This window comes from Somniosus microcephalus, chromosome 1 (genome assembly GCF_052327205.1).
Source record: "Somniosus microcephalus isolate GS21.2 chromosome 1, FLI_Smic_1.0, whole genome shotgun sequence".
NCBI lineage: Eukaryota > Metazoa > Chordata > Chondrichthyes > Squaliformes > Somniosidae > Somniosus > Somniosus microcephalus.
The window spans coordinates 425877-453005 of record NC_140987.1 but is presented as its reverse complement, the minus strand read 5'-3'; the positions used below and the strand labels follow the sequence as shown (position 1 = coordinate 453005).

At 51.7% G+C, this 27129-nt stretch overlaps 1 protein-coding gene across 2 annotated transcripts in view; it reads left to right on the top strand.

The window, feature by feature from the left end:
* Positions 1 to 27129, top strand: part of wdr70 (WD repeat domain 70) — a 114854-nt gene that overhangs the window by 11759 nt on the left and 75966 nt on the right. For both annotated transcript variants that reach the window (XM_085962489.1, XM_085962360.1), the window contains exons 3-6: positions 16538 to 16621; positions 16848 to 16932; positions 18166 to 18370; positions 23156 to 23215. In XM_085962489.1, the coding sequence (XP_085818615.1) occupies positions 16538 to 16621; positions 16848 to 16932; positions 18166 to 18370; positions 23156 to 23215 (434 nt within the window). The remainder of the gene's footprint in view (positions 1 to 16537; positions 16622 to 16847; positions 16933 to 18165; positions 18371 to 23155; positions 23216 to 27129) is intronic.

Below are 27129 nucleotides of genomic sequence, written 5' to 3'. Positions count from 1 at the left end.
GTTACGGGGATCGGGTGGGATATGTGTCGGTGCAGGCTCGATGGGCCGAAATGGCCTCTATCTGCATTGTGGGGTTTCTGTGTTCTGTGTTCTGTAAAGCTCCCTCTACACGGTCCCATCAAACACTCCCAGGGCAGGTACAGCACGGGTTAGATACAGAGTAAAGCTCCCTCTACACTGTCCCCATCAAACACTCCCAGGGCAGGTACAGCACGGGTTCGATACAGAGTAAAGCTCCCTCTACACTGTCCCATCAAACACTCCCAGGGCAGGTACAGCACGGGGTTAGATACAGAGTAAAGCTCCCTCTACACTGTCCCATCAAACACTCCCAGGGCAGGTACAGCATGGGTTAGATACAGAGTAAAGCTCCCTCTACACCGTCCCATCAAACACTCCCAGGGCAGGTACAGCATGGGTTAGATACAGAGTGAAGCTCCCTCTACACTGTCCCATCAAACACTCCCAGGGCAGGTACAGCATGGGTTAGATACAGAGTGAAGCTCTCTCTACACTGTCCCATCAAACACTCCCAGGGCAGGTACAGCACGGGTTAGATCCAGAGTAAAGCTCCCTCTACACTGTCCCATCAAACACTCCACGGGCAGGTACAGCAGAGATACAGAGTATGTGTGGCATAAAAATAAAACAAAAAAGGTGACTCAACCGTGGCTAACAAGGGAAATTAGGGATAGCATAAAATCCAAGAAGAGGACATATAAATTGGCCAGAAAAAGCAGTAAACCTGAGGATTGGGAGCAGACCTACATCAGAATGCTGTTCATAGACTACAGCTGAGCATTCAACACTCGTCCCCAACAAGCTGGGCACCAAACTCCAAACTCTTGGCCTGAACACTTCCCTCTGCAACTGGACCCTGGACTTCCTAACAAACAGACCCCAGTCTGTCAAATTAGGTAACCACACCTCCCACCCCCCCCGCCCCCCGCCATGACCCTGAACACGGGGGCCCCGCAAGGATGTGTGCAGAGCCCCCTCCTCTACTCCCTCTTTACCCACGACTGTGTGGCTGTTCAGGGGGAGAGCAGCAGCGGAGGAGGAGCCCGGCTTGAAAACCGGCGGCAGCTACAAGGCCCGACCAGTTCGGGGGAGAGCAGCAGCGGAGGAGGAGCCCGGATTGAAAACCGGCGGCAGCTACAAGGCCCGACCAGTTCGGGGGAGAGCAGCAGCGGAGGAGGAGCCCGGCTTGAAAACCGGCGGCAGCTACAAGGCCCGACCAGTTCGGGGGAGAGCAGCAGCGGAGGAGGAGCCCGGCTTGAAAACCGGCGGCAGCTACAAGGCCCGACCAGTTCGGGGGAGAGCAGCAGCGGAGGAGGAGCCCGGCTTGAAAACCGGCGGCAGCTACAAGGCCCGACCAGTTCGGGGGAGAGCAGCAGCGGAGGAGGAGCCCGGATTGAAAACCGGCGGCAGCTACAAGGCCCGACCAGTTCGGGGGAGAGGCAGCAGCGGAGGAGGAGCCCGGCTTGAAAACCGGCGGCAGCTACAAGGCCCGACCAGTTCGGGGGAGAGCAGCAGCGGAGGAGGAGCCCGGATTGAAAACCGGCGGCAGCTACAAGGCCCGACCAGTTCGGGGGAGAGCAGCAGCGGAGGAGGAGCCCGGCTTGAAAACCGGCGGCAGCTACAAGGCCCGACCAGTTCGGGGGAGAGCAGCAGCGGAGGAGGAGCCCGGCTTGAAAACCGGCGGCAGCTACAAGGCCCGACCAGTTCGGGGGAGAGCAGCAGCGGAGGAGGAGCCCGGCTTGAAAACCGGCGGCAGCTACAAGGCCCGACCAGTTCGGGGGAGAGCAGCAGCGGAGGAGGAGCCCGGATTGAAAACCGGCGGCAGCTACAAGGCCCGACCAGTTCGGGGGAGAGCAGCAGCGGAGGAGGAGCCCGGCTTGAAAACCGGCGGCAGCTACAAGGCCCGACCAACTCAGCAGCGGGGAGAGAGGTAAAAAGTAATCAGTGTGTGACGTCACCAGGGAGCAGGTAAGTGATTGGTTGGTGAGTATTTCTCTTTTTTAAACTTTAACTCTGTAGTTTAGAGTTACTAGGGTCTTTTCTGGTGTAGCAGGGACTGTTGGTAGACTATACAAGCGCCTTAGAGATAATTTTAATTGGTGATAGTAAATTAATTTAAATTAAGTAAAGTGAAGGTCATGCCAGGTGAGCCCAGCCCCGTGATATGCTCCTCTTGCTCTATGTGGGAATTCAGGGACCCCGGTGCCCCTGATGACCACGTGTGCCAGAGATGCATCCATCTGCAGCTACTAGCAGACCGCATTGAGGCGCTGGAGCTGCGGGTGGATGGGTTGTTGAGCATTCACGATGTTGAGAGGGTCGTGGATAGCACGTTTAGTGAGTTGGTCACACCGCAGGGAAGGGCTGCACAGGAAGACAGGAAATGGGTGACCACCAGGCGGAGCAATAGAAGCAGGCAGGTAGTGCAGGAGACCCCTGTGACCATTCCCCTCTCAAACAAGTATACCGATTTGGATACTGTTGAGGGGGATGACTCACCAGGGGAAGGCAGCAGCAGCCAACTTCCTGGCACTGGGGGTGCTCCTGCTGCCCAGGAAGGGGGGAAAAAGAGTGGGAGAGCAATAGTGGTAGGGGATTCTATAGTAAGGGGAACAGACAGGCGTTTCTGTGGCCGTAGACGTGAATCCAGGATGGTTTGTTGCCTCCTGGTGCCAGGGTCAAGGATATCACTGAGCGGCTGCAGGGCATTCTGGAGGGGGAGGGTGAACAGCCAGAGGTCGTGGTCCACATTGGTACCAACGACATAGGTAAAAAGAGGGATGAGGTCCTGCAGCAAGAATTTAGGGAGCTAGGTGAAGGATTAAAGAGCAGGACCTCAAAGGTTGTAATCTCTGGATTACTCCCGGTGCCACGTGCTAGTGAGTATAGGAATAGGAAGATAGAACAGATGAATGCGTGGCTAAAGGGATGGTGCAGGGGGGAGGGCTTTAGTTTCCTGGATCACTGGGTCTGCTTCTGGGAAAGGTGGGACTTGTACAAGTCGGACGGTTTACACCTGAACCAGAGGGGAACCAATATCCTTGCGGGGAGGTTTGCTAGCACTGCTGGGGGGGGTTTAAACTAACTTGGCAGGGGGATGGGGTACAGAGTGGAACTATGGTAGGGGGTGATTTACAGCCAAATACAGAGGAAAAAACAAGTCAGCTGGGAAGGCAGAGCAAATATGTAAAGGCAAAAGGGAATATGGCAGGGCTGGAAGGCATTTATTTTAATGCAAGGAGTCTTGCAAATAAGGTGGATGAACTGAAGTTGTTGTTGAACACATGGGAGTACGATATTGTTGCCATCACGGAGACATGGTTGAGGGAGGGTCAGGACTGGCAGCTCAATATTCCGGGGTATAGAATCTTCAGGCGAGACAGAGGGGGGTGTAAAAGGGGAGGGGGTGTTGCAATATTAATTAAGGAGTCAATTACTGCTGTAAGGAGGGATGATATATTAGCGGGTTCCTCAAATGAGGCCATATGGGTAGAACTTAAAAACAAAAAGGGGGCAAGCACTTTGCTGGGAGTGTACTATAGGCCCCCAAACAGTCAGGGGGAGATAGAGGAACAGATATGTAGGCAAATCTCAGAGAAGTGTGAAAATAATAGGGTAATAATAGTGGGGGATTTCAACTTCCCCAATATAAATTGGGATAGTCAGAGTGTGAAAGGCTTAGAGGGTGCAGAATTCTTAAAGTGCATCCAGGAGAGCTTTTTGAGCCAACATGTAGAAAGTCCTACAAGAGAGGGGGTGGTACTGGACCTAATTCTGGGGAATGTAGCCGGGCAAGTGGTGGAAGTATCAGTAGGAGAGCATTTTGGCGACAGTGACCATAATTCGGTGAGATTTAAGGTGGTCATGGAAAAAGACAAAGACGGCCCGGAAATAAGGGTTCTAAATTGGGGGAAGGCCGATTTAATATGAAAAGGCAGGATCTGGCCAAAGTGGACTGGGAGCAGCTACTTATAGGAAAATCCACATCAAAACAGTGGGAGACTTTCAGAAGGGAAATAGAGAGAGTACAGCGCCAACAAGTTCCTGTAAAGGTCAAGGGTGGGACCAACAAGCAAAGGGAACCTTGGATGACAAGGGATATACAAAAATGCATTAGAAATAAAAGGGGGGCTTTTGGCAGTTACAAAAGACTAAAGACGGAAGAAGCCCTAGAGGAGTATAAGAAGTGCAGGGGCATACTTAAAAAAGAAATTAGGAGGGCGAGGAGGGGCCATGAAATAACACTGGCGAGCAAAATAAAGGAAAATCCTAAGATGTTTTATAAGTATATTAAGGGCAAGAGGATAACCAGGGAAAGGGTAGGGCCCATTAGGGACCAAAGTGGCAATCTGTGTGTAGAGCCAGATGATGTAGGTGGGGTTTTAAATGAATTTTTTGCATCTGTGTTCACTATGGAGAAAGACGATGCAGACATAGAAATCGGGCAAGGGGACTGTGACATACTTGAACATATTAGCATCGAGAGGGAGGAGGTGCTTGCGGTTTTAGCAGGCCAAAAAGTGGATAAATCCCCAGGACCGGACGAGATGTATCCCAGGCTGCTGTGGGAGGCAAAGGAGGAGATTGCAGGGGCTCTGACACAAATTTTCAGAACCTCTCTGGCCACAGGGGATGTACCAGAGGACTGGAGAACAGCTAATGTAGTACCATTATACAAGAAGGGTAGCAGGGATAAACCAGGGAATTACAGGCCAGTGAGCCTAACATCTGTGGTAGGGAAATTATTGGAAAAAATTCTGAGGGACAAAATTAGTCTCCACTTGGAGAGGCAAGGATTAATCGGGGATAGTCAGCATGGCTTTGTCAAGGGTAAATCATGTCTGACCAATCTGATTGAATTTTTCGAGGGGGTGACTAGGGAGGTGGATGAGGGAAATGCTGTGGATGTGGTTTACATGGACTTCAGTAAAGCTTTTGACGAAGTCCCGCATAGGAGACTGGTCAAGAAGGTAAGAGCCCATGGGATCAAGGGTGCCTTGGCGCGTTGGATCCTAAACTGGCTGAGTGGCAGGAGGCAGAGGGTGATGGTCGAAGGTTGCTTTTGTGACTGGAAGCCTGTGTCCAGTGGGGTACCTCAGGGATCGGTGCTGGGTCCCTTGTTGTTTGTGATCTGCATAAATGATTTGGATGAGAATGTAAAAGGGATGATCAGTAAGTTTGCAGATGACACGAAAATTGGTGGGGTGGTAAATTGCAAGGAGGAAAGCCTCAGGCTACAGGACGATATAAACGGGTTGGTCAGTTGGGCGCAAAAGTGGCAAATGGAATTTAACCCTGAAAAGTGCGAGGTGATGCATTTTGGACGGACAAATAAGGCAAGGGAATACACAATGAGTGGTAGGACCCTCGGAAGTACAGAGGGTCAGAGGGACCTTGGTGTACATGTACATAGATCTCTGAAGGCAGCGGAACAGGTAGATAAGGTGGTTAAAAAGGCATATGGGATACTTGCCTTCATTAGCCGAGGCATAGAATATAAGAGCAGGGAGGTTATGATGGAGCTGTACAAAACGCTGGTGAGGCCACAGCTGGAGTACTGTGTGCAGTTCTGGTCGCCTCACTATAGGAAGGATGTGATTGCTTTGGAGAGGGTGCAGAGAAGATTCACCAGGATGTTACCTGGGATGGAGCGCCTCAGCTATGAAGAAAGACTAAACAGGCTGGGGTTGTTTTCCTTGGAGCAAAGAAGGCTGAGGGGGGACCTGATTGAGGTGTACAAAATGATGAGGGGCATAGATAGGGTAGACAAAGAGGAACTTTTCCCCTTAGTAGGGGGGTCAATAACAAGGGGGCATAGATTCAGGGTAAGGGGCAGGAGGTTTAGAGGGGATTTGAGGAGGAACTTTTTCACCCAGAGGGTGGTTGGAATGTGGAACTCACTGCCTGAAAGGGTGGTAGAGGCAGGAACCCTCACAACATTCAAGAAGCATTTGGATGAGCACTTGAAATGCCATTGCATACAGGGCTATGGACCAAATGCTGGAAAATGGGATTAGACTGGACAGGGATGGATGGGCGGCGCAGACACGATGGGCCGAAGGGCCTCTTTCTGTGCTGTAAAACTCTATGACTGTATGACTCATGGTTCCAACACCATCATCAAGTTTGCGGATGATACCACGGTGGTAGGCCAGATCACCAACAACGATGAGTCAGCCTACAGGGAGGAGGTCCAGCATCTCGTGAAGTGGTGCGCCGATAACAACCTGGCCCTTAACATCAAGAAAACCAAAGAAATCATTGTGGACTTCAGGAAGTCCAAAGGCGGAAGTCACACCCCCATCCACATCAATGGGGCTGTGGTGGAAAGGGTGGACAGCTTTAAGTTCCTCGGAGTCCACATCACGGAAGACCTCTCCTGGTCCCTCAATACCTCCTCTCTGGTGAAGAAGGCCCAGCAGCGCCTAGATTTCCTAAGGAGGCTGAAGGGATGTAACCTGTCACCCCTGATCCTCTCTAACTTTTACCGCTGCACAATAGAGAGCATCCTGACAAACTGTATCACAGTATGGTATGGCAGCTGTAGCTACTATGACCGGAAAGCCCTGCAGCGGGTAGTCAAAACTGCCCAACGCATTACCGGCACCCGGCTACCAACCATAGAGCACATATACCAGAAACGCTGTTTACGGAGGTCACGGTCCATCATCAAAGACCCTACCCACCCCAACCACAGTCTGTTCGCCCTCCTGCCATCTGGGAGACGCTACAGATGCATTCGCACCCGTACGACCAGATTTAGGAACAGCTTCTTTCCCAGGGCTGTCATCCTACTGAACTCCACAAATTAACTCTAAAGCCTGCACATCTGCCAATGCACTTTATTATGGTTATGTTTATGTTTATGTATTACAAGCCAAATGTATGTTGAATGTTTAAATGTCTTAATCCAAATGTACACTCTCGGGAGCCGCAAGCCTACAGTTCGTTGGACTGCACTTGTGCACTAACAATGACGATAAAAGTTGATTTGATTTGATTTTGTTTAGGATTCAGCAAAGGAGGACAAAGGGATTAATTAAGAGGGGGAAAATAGAATATGAGAGTAAGCTTGCAGGGAACATAAAAACTGACTGTAAAAGCTTTTATAGACACAGGTAGACTACCCTTTATCCGAACTTCCGAAAACCGAAACCCTCTAAAAACCAAAGGTTTTTTCGTTCAGCGTAAGTCGTGCGCACGACATGACCAGAGTGGCGCACGACTTACGCTGAGCAGGGCAGAGGGTCACTGAGCTCCCTCCTGGGTAGGAGATTGCAGGCCGAGCCGGGCAGTGTGAAGGAGGTATACCGGGAGTGTGAACCCAACAATACAGCGGCCCGTCCGATAGCTGCAGCGGCCTGTCCGATATTCTTTTCTCCCCCCCCCCCCCCCCCCCCCGACCCCCCACCCTTTCGGATAAGGGATAGTGTATCCTTTATCCGCACTTCCGAAAACCGAAATCCTCTGAAAACCGAAAGTGTTTTCGTTCAGCGTAAGTCGTGCGCACGACCCCGACCCCCCCCCCCGCTGACCCCCACCCCCGACAAATTTCCCAGTCTTATAAAATACCTTCCGAAATCCGAAATTTTCCAAAAACCGAAACATGGCTGGTCCCGAGATTTTCGGATAAAGGATAGTCTATCTGTATGTGAAGAGAAAAAGATTGATGAAGTCAAGCAGAGGTCCCTTGCAGTCAGAATCAGAGGAATTTATAATGGGGGGCAAAGAAATGGCAGACCAATTAAATACATAGGCCCAGAAATTGGTGTCGGGGGCTTCCCGCGGGTGCAAGCCCCTGACCTACACTTAGTGCGCCGGCCGTTGAGGCCTGGGCCTGCGTGGATTTCCTCTCTGGCCCGGTCCAGCTCCCGGCGCGCTGTGCTTGCGTGTCCCGGGGCGTAGTTAGTGCGATGCGTCGGCTGGGATCATGTGAGCACTGGGCAACCAATGGGAGGAGGGAAAAGCCCATTCATGAGATTGAGAGAAAGAACTGTCAAACTCAGGAAAACTCCGGCCCCCAAAACAGTACTTACCCTTCAAATAAATATTTTAAAAAATCACACTTTTTAAATAAACTATAAATAACATTAAATAACTATTTTAAACAATAATTTAAATTTTTGAAAAAAATAATTTTATAAAAAAATGGGGCTAAAAATACACTTACCTTTAAAGTATTTAAAAATAAACCTGTGGAAAAAAAATTCTAATTTTAATTAATTGACCACTTACCTTTTAAAATGAAGTCCTTACGCCTGGTTTTTAAATGTGTAAAATGTCGAGGCCTTCATGCACGGACAAACCGGTCAAAAAAAGGGAAGTTCAACGTGCACGCGCAGACTCCCGCACACGCGCGTTCGACCTCTAAACCCCTTCGTTCAGAGGATCGGAAATGCCGGTTTCCCGCGCATGCGTAGTGCATGCAAGAAACCGGCACGTCCATCGGGTCCACGCGTGAGTACCCCGTGCGTACTCACGCATTGGGACCCGAATTTCTGGGCCATTCTTTGGTTCTGTCTTCACAAAGGAGGTCACAAATAACCTCCCAGAGATGTCAGGGAACATAGGGTCTAATGAGAGGGAGGAACTGAAAGAAATCAGTACTTGTAGGGAAATTGATGGGATTGAAGGCCGATAAATCCCCAGGGTCTGATCATCTACATCCTAGGGTACTTAAGGAAGTGGCCCTAGAAATAGTAGATGAATTGCTGGTCATCGTCCAAAATTCTATAGACTCTGGCACAGTTCCCATGGATTGGAGGGTAGCTAATGTTACCCCACTGTTCAAAAAAGGTGGTAGAGAGAAAACGGGGAATTACAGACCAGTAAGCCTGACATCGGTAGTGGGGAAAATGCTAGAGTCCATTTTAAAAGATGTAATAGCAGAGCACTTGGAAAACAGTGACAGGATCGGACAAAGTCAACATGGATTTACAAAAGGTAAATCGTGCTTGACTAATCTACTGGAATTTTTTGAGGATGTAACTGGTAGAATAGATAAGGGAGAACCAGTGGATGTGGTGTATTTGGACTTTCAGAAGGCTTTCGATAAGGTCCCGCATAAGAGATTAGCGTGTAAAGTTAAGGCACATGGGATTGGGGGCAAGGTACTGACTTGGATAGAGAACTGGTTGGCAGACAGGAAGCAAAGAGTTGGAATAAACGGGTCTTTTTCCGAGTGGCAGGCAGTGCCTAGTGGGGTACCGCAGGGATCGGTCCCAGGACCCCAGCTATTCACAATATATATAAATGATCTAGACGAGGGAATTAGATGTAATACCTCCAAGTTTGCAGATGACACAAAGCTGAGTGGGCGTGTGTGCTGTGAGGAGGATGCCGAGAAACTCCAGTATGATTCGGACAGGTTGGGTGATTGGGCAGAAGCATGGCAGATGCAATATAACGTGGATAAATGTGAGGTTATCCACTTTGGTGGCCAAAACAGGAAGGCAGATTATTATCTGAACGGCAATAGATTGGGAGAAGGGGAAGTGCAACGAGACCTGGGTGTCCTTGTGCATTAGTCGCTGAAGGTAAGTGTGGTGTATGTAACCGTTCCACCTTTAAGAGAACTATTTTAAGAGATGCACTACTTTATCTTGGCTGCTGTATACTGTAATACCGGTGGTGACCACACCGGTGTATAAGTGCTGTGTAATGATTTATTGGGCAGTTCAGCCCTGACCTTCGACTAGTAAAGATCTGTTAAAGTTACTCTTGTGGTCTGTGTGTAGTGATTCATTTAACCCTAACTGGAACACACAGACTTAACAGTGGCGACGAGTACGATCTTACCCTGCGGCAGAGATACATCCAAGGCAGTTTAACGGACGTTGAGAGGCGGCATCCGCCCTCATCATCCTGCTGAGAAAAGACGCGGGTTTGAAGAGCAAAGGAAGAATCCTGACACGAAGCCTTCCATCAGCGACAGGCAGTGATCATCCCTTCTACCACAGTGGTGGGTAAGCCGATCAGCGACGAGCAGCAAGTCGGCCACGTTGGCTGTGGAGTAGGGGAGGGAAAACGGAGGATATAAGGGCAGAGAACTCGACCACGGCCGGGGAAAAGAGCCGGACAGAAGTCGGGGCCAGAGGCGCTGAGACTGGGGCAGCGTAAGGCACGGGAGCCGCGGTGAATGCAAACGCAGCCGGTGTAAAAGACCGGGCTGCAAGCGGGCTGGGAGACGCAACAGCGTCGAGAGAGAGCTCGACCGCGACCGGTGAAAAAGGCCGGGCAGCTACCGAGGCCGCGAGGTGCAGCGACCGGGACAGCGTAAGACGCGGGAGAAAATTAAAAAAAAAAAAAAAAACCGCGGAGAACTCAGCCGCAGCCGGTGGAAAGGACCGGACTGCAAGAGGGGCTGGGAGGCACGAATTGAGAACCGCTGGGGAGGCGCGAACGGCAGCAATACGGCAATCGCCATTGCAGCCAGCGGGGGAGAAAGGCAAACGCGGGAAGCCGCCATTTTCGTAGGCGGGGGAAGAAGACAAGCGTGGGAAGCCGCCATTTTAGTAGGCGGGGGAAGAAGACAAGCGTGGGAAGCCGCCATTTTAGTAGGCGGGGGAAGAAGACAAGTGCGGGAAACCGCCATTTTAAAATAAAAGAATTTTTTTTTTGTTTCTCAAGAAGATTGCGAGGATGCCTAAGCGTGGTAACATCAACAATTTCGATCCCGATGTTGAAGATTGGGCCACGTATGTAGAACGCATAGAGATTTATTGTAAGGCAAATAAAATATCAGATGAGGATAAAGCACTAACCTTACTAAACTCAATGGGTGCGAAGACATACGGGCTATTGAAGCATCTTCTATCACCAGCTAAACCGGCGGATCAGACTTTCGCTAATATTGTTGCTGTCCTGAGAAATCATTTGAACCCCACACCGCTGATGTTAGCGGAACGATTTAAATTTTATGTGAGAACGCAACTGAAAGAGGAAAGCAACGCGGAGTATTTAATTGAACTGCGTAAGCTAGCGAAATACTGTCAGTTTGGGGAAAGACTGACAGAGGCAATGAGAGACAAATTCGTGTGTGGATTGTCGAAAGAAGGAACACAAAAGCGGCTGCTTGAAGAGAATGATCTTACACTTGATAAGGCTGTCACTATTGCAGCATCGCACGAAGCCGCAGCGAGAGGCACTGCGGAAATGCAGCTGAAGGCAGCGGTACTCAGCGTAGATCAAATGGCTTTGGGTACAGCGAAATGTTATCGTTGTGGAAAGACAACACACGATCAGAACCAATGCTGGTTTAAAAATCAGGAATGTAGAAAATGTGGCAAGCTTGGTCACATAGCTAAAGTATGCCGGTCAGGAAAGAAGACCAGCAACAAAAAGTCACCGCAGGAAAAGTGCAGAAAGGTACATAAGGTGGCTGAGAAGAGTTCGGATGAACAGAATTCGGATTCAGACTCCAACAGCAAGGAACTGGGTAGTCTGAGAATTCACAATGTGAGTAAGGAAGCTGACCTACAAACTATCTGGGTCACACTTCAGATAGCAGGAGTCCAAGTGAAGATGGAATTGGACACCGGATCGGCGTTGACGGTCATGAATAAGCAAGATTACAAAAGGTTATTCACACATATTCCCCTATGGGATACGGAGATAGTATTGCAGACATACACGGGGCAAAGAGTATACCCCATCGGAAAGATAAAAGTCAAGGTGGTACACAAGGGCAAAGAACACCAAGGAATGGACATATATGTACGACCTGAGGGAGGTCCACCACTTCTGGGACGGGAGTGGATCAGGAAAATAAATATGGACTGGCACTCCCTAAAAGCAATAACGGTAGATTCCGGAAAAAAAGATGTCAAACCTGAACGATTGTCCAGAATATTGGATGAGGCTAAAGAGGTGTTCCAACAGGGACTGGGAACACTGAGAGGAATTACGGCAAAAATCAAGATTGCAGAACATGCAAACCCAAAATTTTTCAAAGCCAGACCGGTACCTTATGCGATACGACCTGCTGTGGAAGCTGAGCTGGAAGGGCTAGAACGTTCAGGAGTACTGTCTAAGGTGGACTGGAGTGAGTGGGCCACGCCCATTGTTCCCGTCATGAAGCGTTCATCGAGTAACAAGCCAGGGGAACCGGGGAAGGTCCACATCTGTGGAGACTTCAAGATCACGGTTAATCCGGTGCTTCACACGGTGCAATATCCGCTTCCGCGGATTGAGGATATCTTTGCTTCATTGGCGGGAAACACTTCACCAAGATAGACCTGGCGCAAGCGTACTTACAGATGGAAGTTGAGGAAGAGTCGCGCCAGTATCTCGCAATCAACACGCACAGAGGCTTGTATCGATATAATAGACTGGTTTTTGGAGTGGCTTCGGCTCCAGCAATTTGGCAGAGGGCCATGGAGCAGGTATTACAGGGAATTCCAAGCACTCAATGTTACTTGGACGATATCCTGATTACAGGAGATGACGATGAGGAACACCTTGCAAATTTGAAACTGGTGCTCACCAGATTGAAGGAATATGGACTTCGAGTTAATCGCCAGAAATGTGAGTTCTTTCAGAAACGGATCTCATACTGTGGTCATGTCATTGACCAGGAGGGGCTGCACAAGTCACCTGACAAGATCGAAGCTGTTGTGAAGGCTCCCGCTCCGGAAAATGTATCCCAGTTGAGGTCGTTCCTAGGGTTGATTAACTATTACCATAAGTTTCTGCCAAATCTATCCACGGTGCTGCACCCGCTGAACGCTCTTTTGCAGAAAGAAGTTCCATGGAAGTGGAGCGAGGACTGTAAGAAGGCCTTTCGCAAAAGCAAGGCATTGATCACCTCAGAGGAAGTGTTGGCTCACTTCAACCCAACGCTACCTATTCGTTTAGCTTGTGATGCTTCTCCTTATGGTATTGGAGCAGTACTCTCACACAAGTTGCCAAATGGCTTGGAAAGGCCAGTCGCATTTGCATCCAGATCATTGACCTCCGCTGAGCGCAACTATGCTCAGATAGATAGGGAGGCTCTCAGCCTTGTGTGGGGAGTAAAGAAGTTTAATCATTACCTGCAGGGCCAGAAGTTTACACTGCTGACAGACCACCAGCCGTTGGTATCCATTTTTAACCCTAAGAAGGGTGTTTCGGTGATGACAGCACAGAGGCTCCAGAGATGGTCCCTTTTCCTAGGGGCACATCCATATCAGATAGAATTCAAAGGTACAAAGCAGCATGGTAATGCTGATGGGCTGTCGCGCCTGCCACTACCTACTGAGGAGGAGGCACCGACGGTTGACCCGGTTGAGTTATTTCACTCGACCATCATCGAATGTTTACCTGTCACCAATGCAAATATTGAAAGGGAGACTAGGAATGACCCGACACTGTCCCGGGTCTACGAATTGACAGTAAAGGGATGGCCAGCCCATGGTGATCCACTGTTACCGGCATTCTCATCAAGACGAGAACAGCTGTCCATCTGTCAGGGAACATTGATGTATGGAACAAGGGTGATTATCCCTCCTAAGTTAAGAGAGAGAGTTCTAAAAGAACTACATGAAGGTCATCTGGCGGGGGGTCAAGATGAAAAGCCTTGCTAGGGCTTATGTGTGGTGGCCGGGTATCGACCAACAGATAGAGGATCTGACGAAAAGCTGCTCAGGGTGCCAAAAAGTCCAAAATGCACCTCCAATTGCACCGCTGCATCCATGGGAATGGCCTTCAACCCCATGGCAACGTGTACATATTGACTTTGCTGGTCCATTCATGGATTCCATGTTTTTAATTGCGGTGGACGCACATTCTAAATGGCCAGAAGTAATTAAAATGACTACCACTACCTCGGAGAAGACAATCGCGGTGCTAAGAACGATATTTGCAAGAAATGGATTGCCAGAGCAAATATGTTCAGACAACGGACCACAGTTCATGTCAGAGGAATACCAGAAATTCCTGAAGAAGAATGGGGTGAAACATTATACCTCTGCCCCATATCATCCAGCTACGAATGGGCTGGCCGAGAGGTTTATACAGACGTTCAAAAAGGCAATAAAGGCCATGAGCGAAGATCAGATTCCACTGCAACACAAGGTGGACAATTTCCTACTGGCATATCGAAACGCCACCCATGCAACAACAAACCAAAGTCCGGCCATGATGTTCTATAACTGGAGGTTGCGGTCCAGGTTGGACTTGTTAAAACCAAATGTGCGGAGGGAAGTCGAAAACAAACAGTTCCAGCATATCAATAACAAGCCCACTCGGAGTTTTGAAATAGGACAACCGGTGTTAGCCAGGGACTATAAAAATGAGAAATGGCAATCTGGAACAATTTGGGCCAGACAAGGACCCCTGATGTACACGGTAGATGTTGGTGAAAATGTAATACGGCGTCATGCTGACCAACTGGTGGGATTGAGAACAAGGGTCGAGCCCATGGTTACGACAGAGACAACCGTGGAGGAAGTTAGTGAACCTGAAGCATCCACCTCAGAAGTGAATATACCTGATGATGATGATAATGTCCTATCCATAGGGGATCAACTAGAGGAGTCACCCCAGCAACGAGAACCAGAGACCCCTGAAAGGCGTTATCCGTCTCGGATCAGGAGGCCTCCTCAGAGACTGAATCTGTGAACTGTTTTTACATGAAGTTGTGTATATATGTTATGTTATGTTTAATGGGGCATATATACTGTTAAGCTAAAAAGGGAGGATTGTGGTGTATGTAACCGTTCCACCTTTAAGAGAACTATTTTAAGAGATGCACTACTTTATCTTGGCTGCTGTATACTGTAATACCGGTGGTGACCACACCGGTATATAAGTGCTGTGTAATGATTTATTGGGCAGTTCAGCCCTGACCTTCGACTAGTAAAGATCTGTTAAAGTTACTCTTGTGGTCTGTGTGTAGTGATTCATATTAACCCTAACTGGAACACACAGACTTAACAGTAAGCATGCAGGTGCAGCAGGCGGTTAAGAAGGCAAATGGTATGTTGGCCTTCGTAGCGAGAGGGTTTGAGTACAGGAACAAGAATGTCTTGCTGCAGTTGTACAGGGCCTTGGTGAAACCATACCTTGACTATTGTGTGCAGTTTTGGTTGCCTTATCTGAGGAAGGATGTTCTTGCCATGGAGGGAGTGCAGCGAAGATTCACCAGACTGATACCTGGGATGGCAGGAATGACGTATGACGAGAGATTGGGTCGATTAGGCTTATATTCGCTAGAGTTTAGAAGAATGAGAGGGGATCTCATTGAAACTTATAAAATTCTAACAGGACTAGACAGACTAGATGCAGGAAGGATGTTCCCGATGGCCGGGGAGTCCAGAACCAGGGGTCACAGTCTAAGGATAAGAGGTAAGCCATTTAGGACAGAGATGAGGAGGAATTTCTTCACCCAGAGAGTGGTGAACCTGTGGAATTCTCTACCACAGAAGGTGCTGGAGGCCAATTCATTAAATATATATTCAAGAAGGAGTTGGATATATTTCTTGAGGCTAAAGGGATCAAGGGATATGGGGAGAAGGCAGGGACAGGGTACTGAGTTTGGATGATCAGCCATGATCTCATTGAATGGCGGAGCAGGCTCGAGGGGCCGAATGGCCTACTCCTGCTCTTATGTTCCATATTTCTATGAAAGAATTTGTTCTACTACAGCGGCCAATCCCCATGAGGGAAAGAAGCTGTGTTGATGCAGCACCTTTCACAGCCTCAGGATGTCCGAAAGTCATTTACAGCCATTAAAGTACTTGTGATGAGCAGGCACACAGCAGGATCCCACAAACAGCAATGAGATAGATATGCAGTTAATCTGTTTTTGGTTCATGGAGGAATTTTGGCCCCAGGAAACGGGGAGAACTCCCATTATCTCTTCAGGTAGTACTGTGCGACCTTTAATACCCACCGAAAGACGGCACCTCCGACAGTGCGGCGCTCCCTCGGTACTGCCCCTCCGACAGCGCGGTGCTCCCTCAGTACTGCCCCTCCGACAGCGCGGTGCTCCCTCAGTACTGACCCTCCGACAGTGCAGCGCTCCCTCAGTACTGCCCCTCCGACAGTGCAGCGCTCCCTCAGTACTGCCCCTCCGACAGTGCAGCGCTCCCTCAGTACTGCCCCTCTGACAGTGCAGCACTCCCTCATTACTGCCCCTCCGACAGTGCGGCGCTCCCTCAGTACTGCCTCTCCGACAGTGCGGCGCTCCCTCAGTACTGCCCCTCTGACAGTGCAGCACTCCCTCATTACTGCCCCTCCGACAGTGCAGCGCTCCCTCAGGACTGCCCCTCCGACAGTGCAGCGCTGGAGTGTCAGTCCAGATTTTTGGCTCTAGTCTCTGGAGTGGGGATTGAACCCACGACTTTCTGCGAGTCAGCAGTACAATTGCTGGCATTGAGTCACGACTGACAGGGGCAGACTTACATTGCGCCTCGATTGGGCTTAATCGCAGGTGTCCTATGTTTGACCTCCTGCCCTGCCCATTTCTGTTGCTTCTCTTTGTAATCTGCTATGTTTTGACATTTTTAAATGTTATTGTAACGGAATGTTTTCACAGGAAAGAAAGCCAGGACCTTTGACTTTGAGGCCATATTTGAACAGACTCGTCGGACTGCCATTGAGAGGAGCAGGAAAGTGCTGGGTAAGAGAAGGAGTGAGAGTATGGCCGGGGGTCGGGCTTGGCCTTTCGGGTCCCGGGGAGGAGCCAAGTGTCCCGGGGAGGTGACCATGAGTTGGTCTACATGTTTACGAGAGAGTCTCTCTCTCTCTCTCTCTCTCTCTACTGCCCTCTATCTCCTGCCCCCTCCACTTGGCTCAAAGCAACTAATAATCTGACTATCAGAACTTCTGATTTTTTTTAACATCAGAGGAGGAGAGATCCCGAGAATCACCGAGCTGCGCTGGGAGATCGTGTTCCCCCACCGGGAAAGACCACCCTGGAGACACTGCCAGGTAAAAGACCGCTAACCAGCCCTTCACTGCCCGCACGGACCATGAATCGGGTTTTGTGCGTGTGTGTGTCGGGGGGGGTGCGTGTGTGTGTCGGGGGGGGTGCGTGTGTGTGTCGGGGGGGGTGTGTGTCGGGGGGGTGCGTGCGTGTGTCGGGGGGGTGCGTGTGTGTCGGGGGGGGTGCGTGTGTGTCGGGGGGGGGTGCGTGCGTGTGTCGGGGGGGTGCGTGTGTGTCGGGGGGGGTGCGTGCGCGTGTCGGGGGGGGGGGGTGCGCGCGCGTGTCGGGGGGGGTGCGCGCGCGTGTCGGGGGGGGTGCGTGCGCGTGTCGGGGGGAGGGGTGCGCGCGCGTGTCGGGGGGGGTGCGTGCGCGTGTCGGGGGGGGTGCGCGCGCGTGTCGGGGGGGGTGCGCGCGCGTGTCGGGGGGGGTGCGCGCGCGTGTCGGGGGGGGTGCGCGCGCGTGTCGGGGGGAGGGGTGCGCGCGCGTGTCGGGGGGAGGGGTGCGCGCGCGTGTCGGGGGGAGGGGTGCGCGCGTGTCGGGGGGAGGGGTGCGCGCGCGTGTCGGGGGGAGGGGTGCGCGCGCGTGTCGGGGGGAGGGGTGCGCGCGCGTGTCGGGGGAGGGGTGCGCGCGCGTGTCGGGGGGGGTGCGTGCGCGTGTCGGGGGGAGGGGTGCGCGCGCGTGTCGGGGGGGGTGCGTGCGCGTGTCGGGGGGAGGGGTGCGCGCGCGTGTCGGGGGGAGGGGTGCGCGCGCGTGTCGGGGGGGGTGCGCGCGCGTGTCGGGGGGAGGGGTGCGCGCGCGTGTCGGGGGGAGGGGTGCGCGCGCGTGTCGGGGGGGGTGCGCGCGCGTGTCGGGGGGAGGGGTGCGCGCGCGTGTCGGGGGAGGGGTGCGCGCGCGTGTCGGGGGGAGGGGTGCGCGCGCGTGTCGGGGGGAGGGGTGCGCGCGCGTGTCGGGGGAGGGGTGCGCGCGCGTGTCAGGGGGGGGGGGGTGCGCGCGCGTGTCGGGGGGGGGGGGGGTGCGCGCGCGTGTCGGGGGGGGTGCGCGCGCGCGCGTGTCGGGGGGGGGGGGGGGGTGCGCGCGCGTGTCGGGGGGTGGGTGCGCGCGCGTGTGTCGGCCAAATCTACTCAATCTCTTATAGTACAGCCCTCTTATCCCAGGGTTCAATCTAGTGTGTGCAAAGAAGGCACTCGTGTCAGGGATTGTTTGCGCCGGCTGTGTAATTGTCTATTGTCTCTCTGCAGCTCACCTGTTGACAGTGGGAGTGCGACTGACAACAGTGACAGCTCCAGTGATATGATTGGTCCCCCTGTACCACCCCTGCTGTCTCGATTGTCAATTGAGGAGGGGGAGAGTGTCGTGGGCCCCCCTCTTCCCCCAGGCTATGCCAGTCTGCAGTGTGATACAGATGAGGAGGAGGAGGAGGATATTGACGATGATGAGGATGATGTAAGTGTGATCATTTCTGTTTCAGGGTTGCAGAACAAAGGCGGGTAAATGGCTTTTGGATGCAGATCAGCCATGATCGAACTGAATGGCGGAATATTGACATCCTGGGGGGGGTCACCATTGACCAGAAACTTAGCTGGACTGGCCACATAAATACTGTGGCAACAAGAGCAGGCCAGAGGCTGGGTATTCTGTGGCGAGTGTCTCACCTCCAGACTCCCCAAAGCCTTTCCACCATCTACAAGGCACAAGTCAGGAGTGTGATGGAATACTCTCCACTTGCCTGGATGAGTGCAGCTCCAACAACACTCAAGAAGCTCGACACCATCCAGGACAAAGCAGCCCGCTTGATTGGCACCCCATCCACCACCTTAAACATTCACTCCCTCCACCACCGGCGCACCGTGGCTGCAGTGTGTACCATCTACAAGATGCACTGCAGCAACTCACCAAGGCTTCTTCAGCAGCACCTCCCAAACCCGCGACCTCTTCCACCTAGAAGGACAAGGGCAGCAGGCGCATGGGAACACCACCACCTCCAAGTTCCCCTCCAAGTCACACTCCAAGTCACACACCATCCTGACTTGAAAATATATCGGCCGTTCCTTCATTGGCGCTGGGTCAGAATTCTGGAACTCCCTCCCTAACAGCACTGTGGGAGCACCTTCACCACATGGACTGCAGCGGTTCAAGGGGCAATTGGGGATGGGCAATAAATGCTGACCTTGCCAGCGACGCCCGCATCCCATGAATGAATAAAAAAAAATAATCTGATCATTGCTGTTTGTGGGAGCTTGCTGTGCGCAAATTGCTAACCACGTTTCCTACATTACAAAAGTGACTTCAAATAGTTCTTCAGTGGCTGTAAATCACTTTAGAACGTCCTGAGGTCGTGAAAGCCGCTGTAGTAATGCAAGTCTTAAGAACATACGAATTAGGAGCAGGAGTCGGCCATTTGGCCCCTCGAGCCTCCGCCATTCAATAAGATGGCTGATCTTCTACCTCAACTCCACTTTCCCACCCTATCCCCAAATCCCTTGATTCCCCTAGTGCTCAAAACTCTCGATCTCTGCCTTGACTATTCTCAACTACAGTCACAGAATCACAGAATCACAGAAACCCCACAGTGCAGATAGAGGCCATTTCGGCCCATCGAGCCTGCACTGACATATCCCACCCGCTCCCCGTAACCCCTACACCAACACATATCCCACCCTATCCCTGTAACCCCACGTATTTAATCCCCCTAACACTAAGGGTCAATTTATCGCAGCCAATCAACCTAACCCGCACATCTTTGGACTGTGGGAGGAAACCGGAGCACCCGGAGAAAACCCACGCAAACACGGGGAGAATGTGCAAACTCCACACAGACAGTCACCCGAGGCCGGATTCGAACCCGGGTCCCTGGCGCTGTGAGGCAACAGTGCTAACAGTCCTCTGGGGAAGAGAATGCCAAAGATTCACAACCTTCCGAGTGAAGAAATTTCTCCTCATCTCAGTCCTCAATGGCCGATCCCTTATCCTGAGACTATGCTCCCTAGTCCTAGACTCTCCAGCCGGGGGAAACAACCTCTCAGCCTCTACCCTGTCAATCCCCCTCAGATTCTTATATGTTTCAATGCGATCATCTCTCATTCTTCTAAACGCCAGAGAGTATCGGCCCATTCTACTCGATCTCTTCTCATAGGACAGCCCTCTCATCCCAGGGTTCAATCTAGTGAACCTTCTTTGCACCGCCCTCTGAAGCAAGTCTATCCTTCCTTAGGTAAGGAGACCAAAACTGTGCCCAGTACTCCAGGTGTGGTCTCACCAAGGCCCTGTACAATTGCAGCAAGACTTCCTTCCTCTTATACTCCAACCCCCTTGCAATAAAGGCCAACATGCCATTTACCTTCCTAATTGCTTGCTGTACCTGCATACTAACTGTCTGTGATTTGTGTACAAGGACACCCAAATCCCTCTGAACCCCAGTATTTACTAGTCTCTCACCTTTTTAAAAAATATTTTCATTTCCATTCTCCCTACCAAAGTGGATAATTTCACACTTCCCCACATTATATTTTATCTTCCACCACCTTGCTCACTCACTTAATCTGTCTAAATCCCTTTGCAGGCTCTTTGCATCCTCCTCGGAGCTTACTTTCCCACCTAGCTTTGCATCATCAGCAAACTTGGATCTATTACATTCGGTCCCCTCAGCTAAATCATGAATATAGATTGTAGATAGCTGAGGCCCAAGCACCGATCCTTGTGGTACCCTACTAGTTAGCCTGCCATCCTGAAAATGACCCGTTTATTCCGACTCTGTTTTCTGTCCGTTAACCAATCCTCTATCCATGCGAGTATATTACCCCAATCCCATGAGCCCTAATCTTGTGCAATGAATTTGTTGCCATGACTTCGCTGATGGAGCTTCCTGTTTGATGGAGAGGGCAGGGGTCAACCAGCAGGGGCCAGAGGGAGTGCGAGACTAATCTCCTGGTCACACACAGCCCCGTCCTGGGTACAGGTCTGGTCTGGGCACGGGACGGGATTAGTTGGGCTGGGGCTCTGGCGCTGGGTCTGGGCACGGGACGGGATTAGTTGTGTTGGGGCTCCGGCGCTGGGTCTGGTCTGGGCACGGGACGGGATTAGTTGTGTTGGGGCTCCGGCGCTGGGTCTGGTCTGGGCACGGGACGGGATTAGTTGGGCTGGGGCTCCGGCGCTGGGTCTGGTCTGGGCACGGGACGGGATTAGTTGGGCTGGGGCTCCGGCGCTGGGTCTGGTCTGGGCACGGGACGGGATTAGTTGGGCTGGGGCTCTGGCGCTGGGTCTGGTCTGGGCAGGGGACGGGATTAGTTGGGCTGGGGCTCTGGCGCTGGGTCTGGTCTGGGCACGGGACGGGATTAGTTGGGCTGGGGCTCTGGCGCTGGGTCTGGTCTGGGCACGGGACGGGATTAGTTGGGCTGGGGCTCTGGCGCTGGGTCTGGTCTGGTCTGGGCACGGGACGGGATTAGTTGTGTTGGGGCTCCGGCGCTGGGTCTGGTCTGGGCACGGGACGGGATTAGTTGTGTTGGGGCTCCGGCGCTGGGTCTGGTCTGGGCACGGGACGGGATTAGTTGGGCTGGGGCTCCGGGTACAGGTCTGGTCTGGGCACGGGACGGGATTAGTTGTGTTGGGGCTCTGGCGCTGGGTCTGGTCTGGGCACGGGATGGGATTAGTTGGGCTGGGGCTCTGGCGCTGGGTCTGGTCTGGGCACGGGACGGGATTAGTTGTGTTGGGGCTCCGGCGCTGGGTCTGGTCTGGGCACGGGACGCGATTAGTTGGGCTGGGGCTCCGGCGCTGGGTCTGGTCTGGGCACGGGACGGGATTAGTTGTGTTGGGGCTCCGGCGCTGGGTCTGGTCTGGGCACGGGACGGGATTAGTTGTGTTGGGGCTCTGGCGCTGGGTCTGGTCTGGGCACGGGACGGGATTAGTTGGGCTGGGGCTCCGGCGCTGGGTCTGGTCTGGGCACGGGACGGGATTAGTTGGGCTGGGGCTCTGGCGCTGGGTCTGGTCTGGGCACGGGGCGGGATTAGTTGGGCTGGGGCTGGGGCTCCGGCGCTGGGTCTGGTCTGGGCACGGGACGGGATTAGTTGGGCTGGGGCTCCGGCGCTGGGTCTGGTCTGGGCACGGGACAGGATTAGTTGGGCTGGGGCGCTGGGTCTGGTCTGGGCACGGGACGGGATTAGTTGGGCTGGGGCTCCGGCGCTGGGTCTGGTCTGGGCACGGGACGGGATTAGTTGGGCTGGGGCTCCGGCGCTGGGTCTGGTCTGGGCACGGGACGGGATTAGTTGGGCTGGGGCTCTGGCGCTGGGTCTGGTCTGGGCACGGGACGGGATTAGTTGGGCTGGCGCTCTGGCGCTGGGTCTGGTCTGGGCACGGGACGGGATTAGTTGTGTTGGGGCTCTGGCGCTGGGTCTGGTCTGGGCACGGGACGGGATTAGTTGTGTTGGGGCTCCGGCGCTGGGTCTGGTCTGGGCACGGGACGGGATTAGTTGTGTTGGGGCTCCGGGTACAGGTCTGGTCTGGGCACGGGACGGGATTAGTTGGGCTGGGTCTGGTCTGGGCACGGGACGGGATTAGTTGGGCTGGGGCTCCGGCGCTGGGTCTGGTCTGGGCACGGGACGGGATTAGTTGTGTTGGGGCTCCGGCGCTGGGTCTGGTCTGGGCATGGGACGGGATTAGTTGGGCTGGGGCTCTGGCGCTGGGTCTGGTCTGGGCACGGGACGGGATTAGTTGTGTTGGGGCTCCGGCGCTGGGTCTGGGCACGGGACGGGATTAGTTGTGTTGGGGCTCCGGCGCTGGGTCTGGTCTGGGCACGGGACGGGATTAGTTGGGCTGGGGCTGGGGCTCTGGCGCTGGGTCTGGTCTGGGCACGGGACGGGATTAGTTGTGTTGGGGCTCTGGCGCTGGGCCTGGTCTGGGCACGGGACGGGATTAGTGGGGCTGGGGCTCTGGCGCTGGGTCTGGTCTGGGCACGGGACGGGATTAGTTGTGTTGGGGCTCCGGCGCTGGGTCTGGTCTGGGCACGGGACGGGATTAGTTGTGTTGGGGCTCCGGCGCTGGGTCTGGTCTGGGCACGGGACGGGATTAGTTGTGTTGGGGCTCCGGGTACAGGTCTGGTCTGGGCACGGGACGGGATTAGTTGGGCTGGGGCTCTGGCGCTGGGTCTGGTCTGGGCACGGGACGGGATTAGTTGTGCTGGGGCTCTGCGGTGTTTTAGGCTCGATGGGTAATTGACGTCCTGCTTTTTTTTGGCAGGACCCGGTGAAACGGATCCCAGACTCGCATGAAATCACACTGACCCATAGCAAGAGAACGGTGAGTGAGGGTTCTGTCCAGCCCAGAGAGTGGGCCAGAAATATTCACCAACCAGCCAACCGTGCCAGATAAAAATTCGCGACTCAGGAATTGCATGCAGTGCTGTTCTGGGCTGTCGTTAATGTTGGAATCTACAAAGTGATCTGATTAAAGTATGAAAGATTAAGAAGGTGATGGGATGAGCAGGGGGAGGCTGATAAAAGCAGGGAAGTGATATTGGTTGGTCAGAGGATTGGGAATTTTTTTTAAAAACCAGCAAAGGACGACTAAAAAAATGATAGAGAAGATAGCTTATGAGAGTAAGCTAGCAAGAAATATAAAAACAGACAGTAAGAGCTTGTACAGGTATATAAAAAGGAAGAGCGTAGCTAAAGTAAACGTTGGTCCCCTAGAGGATGGGTCTGGGGAATTAATAATGGGAAACAGTGAAATGGCGGAGACTTTGAACAAATATTTTGTATCGGTCTCCACAGTAGAAGACACTAAAAGTATCCCAATAATGGATAATCAAGGGGCTGTGGGTGGGGGGGGGAACTTAAAACAATTACTTTCACTGGAGAGAAAGTACTCGGCAAACTAATGGGACTAAAGGTGGACAAGTCCCCTGGACCCGATGGCCTGCATCCTAGAGTCTTAAAAGAGGTGGCTGCAGAGATAGTGGATGCATTGGTTGCAATCTACCAAAATTCCCTGGATTCTGGAGAGGTCCCAGCGGACTGGAAAACCACAAATGTAACCCCCCTATTTAAGAAAGGAGGGAGACAGAAAGCAGGCAACTATAGACCAGTTAGCCTAACATCTGTCATTGGGAAAATGCTGGAGTCCATCATTAAGGAAGTGTAAGCAGGACATTTAAAAAATCATAATATAGTCAAGCAGAGTCAGCATGGTTTTATGAAAGGGAAATCACATTTGACAAATTTGCTGGAATTCTTTGAGGATGTAATGAGCAAGGTGGATAAAGAGGAACCAGTAGATGTCATGTATTTGGATTTCCAGAAGGCATTCGATAAGGTGCCACATAAAAGGTTACTGCACAAGATAAGAGCTCACAGGGTTGGGGGTAATATATTAGCATGGATCGAGGATTGGCTAACTAACAGAAAACAGAGAGTCGGGATAAATGGGTCATTTTCCGGTTGGCAAACTGTAACTAGTGGGGTGCCGCAGGGATCAGTGCTGGGGCCTCAACTATTTACAGTCTATATTAATGACTTGGATGAAGGGACCGAGTGTAATGTAGCCAGATTTGCTGATGATACAAAGATAGGTGGGAAAGCAAATTGTGAGGAAGACACAAAGAATCTCCAAAGGGATATAGACAGGCTGAGTGAGTGGGCAAAAATCTGGCAGATGGAGTTTAATGTGGGAAAATGCGAGGTTATCCACGTTGGTAGGAAAAATAAAAAAGCAAATTATTATTTAAATGGGGAGAGATTACAAAATGCTGAGGTACAGAGGGACCTGGGGGTCCTTGTACATGAATCACAAAAAGTTAGCCTGCAGGTACAGCAAGTAATTAGGAAGGCAAATGGAATGTTGGCCTTTATTGCAAAGGGAACGGAATATAAAAGTAGGGAAGTCCTGTTACAACTGTACAGGGTGTTGGTGAGACCACACCTGGAGTACTGCGTACAGTTTTGGTCTCCTTATTTAAGGAGAGATATACTTGCATTGGAGGCAGTTCAGAGAAGGTTCACGAGGTTGATTCCGGAGATGAAGGGCTTGTCTTATGAAGAAAGGTTGAGCAGGTTGGGCCTATACTCAGTGGAGTTTAGAAGAATGAGAGGGGATCTTATTGAAACATATAAGATTCTGAAGGGGCTCGACAGGGTAGATGCAGAGCGGATGTTTCCCCTCATGGAGGAATCTAGAACTAGGGGGCATAATTTCAGAATAAGGGGTCGCCCTTTTAAATCAGAAATGAGGAGGAATTTCTTCTCAGGGGGTCGTGAATCTTTGGAATTCTCTTCCCCAGAGAGCTGTGGAGGTTGGGTCATTGAATATATTTAAGGTGGAGATAGACAGATTTTTGAATGATAAGGGAGTCGAGGGTTACGGGGACTGGGCAGGGAAGTGGAGTTGTGGCCAAGATCAGATCAGCCATGATCTTATTGAATGGCGGAGCAGGCTCGAGGGGCCAAATGACCGACTCCTGCTCCTACTTCTTATGTGCTGAAACAGGCAGTTTTAAGGGTTGCAGAGAATGAGATTGAAGGATAGAGGTGGTATTGAGGGGTGTGGGGAGTTGGTGGCATCGGTCAATGGAAAGGGACCCTGGCTTTGGATTCCAAGTTGTAACCATAGCGACTGAGAGACTCTGAGGGAGTGATTCAGTGTCTCGGGACATGCATTGAAAATTGTTTAACAGACAAGAAACAGAGAATAGGAATAAATGGGTCTTTTTCGGGGTGGGAGGCGGTGACCAGTGGGGTACCGCAGGGATCAGAGCTTGGGCCCCAGCTATTCACAATATATAGCAATGATTTGGATGAGGGAACCAAATGTACTATTTTGAAGTTTGCTGACGACACGAAACGAGGTGGGATGGTGCGTTGTGAGGAGGGTGCAAAGAGTCTTCAAGGCGATTTAGACAAGTTGAGTGAGTGGGCAAATACATGGCAGATACAGTATAACATGGATTTAAATGGTGATAAATTGGGACATGTTGATGTACAAAGGGACCTGGGTGCCCTTGTACACCAGTCACTGAAAGCAAACATGCAGGTGCAGCAAGCAGTTAGGAAGGCAAATGGTATGTTGGCCTTCATTGCAAGAGGACTTGAGTACAGGAGCAAGGATGTCTTACTACAGTTATACAGGGCCTTGGTGAGACCACACCTGGAGTACTGTGTGCAGTTTTGGTCTCCTTACCTAAGAAAGGATATACTTGCCATAGAGGGAGTGCAGCAAAGATTCACCAGACTGATTCCTGGGATGGCAGGACTGTTGTATAAGGAGAGATTGGGTTGACGAGGCCTGTAATCACTATAAGTTTAGAAGAATGAGAGGGGATCTCATTGAAACGTATAACATTCTGACAGGGCTAGACAGACTGGATGCAGGGAGGATGTTTCCCCTGGCTGGGGGGTCTAGAACGAGGGGTCACAGTCTCGGGATACGGGATAGGACATTTAGGACTGAGAGAAGGAGAAATGTCTTCACTCAGAGGGTGGTGAAGTGGCCCTAGAGATAGTAGCTGCATTACTGGTCATCTTCCAGAACTCAATAGACTCTGGAACGGTACCCATGGATTGGAGGGTAGCTAATGTTACCCCACTATTCAAAAAAGGTGGTAGAGAAAAAGCGGGGAATTATAGACCGGTAAGCCTGACATCGGTAGTGGGGAAAATGCTAGAGTCCATTATAAAAGGTGTAATAGCAGAGCACTTGGAAAGCAGTGACAGGATCAGACAAAGTCAACATGGATTTACAAAAGGTAAATCATGCTTGACTAATCTACTGGAATTTTTTGAGGATGTAACTGGTAAAATAGATAAGGGAGAACCAGTGGATGTGGTGTATTTGGACTTTCAGAAGGCTTTCGATAAGGTCCCACACAAGAGATTAGCGTGCAAAATTAAGGCACATGGGATAGGGGGCAAGGTAGAGAACTGGTTGGCGGACAGAAGGCAAAGAGTTGGAATAAACGGGTCATTTTCCGAGTGGCAGGCAGTGACTAGTGGGGTACCGCAAGGATCGGTCCTAGGACCCCAGCTGTTCACAATATATATTAATGATCTGGACGAGGGAATTGGATGTAATATCTCCAAATTTGCAGACGACACAAAGCTGGGCGGGAGGGTAAGCTGCGAGGAGGATGTCGGGAAACTCCAGTACGATTTGGGCAGGTTGGGTGATTGGGCAGAAACATGGCAAATGCACTATAATGTGGATAAATGTGAGGTTATCCA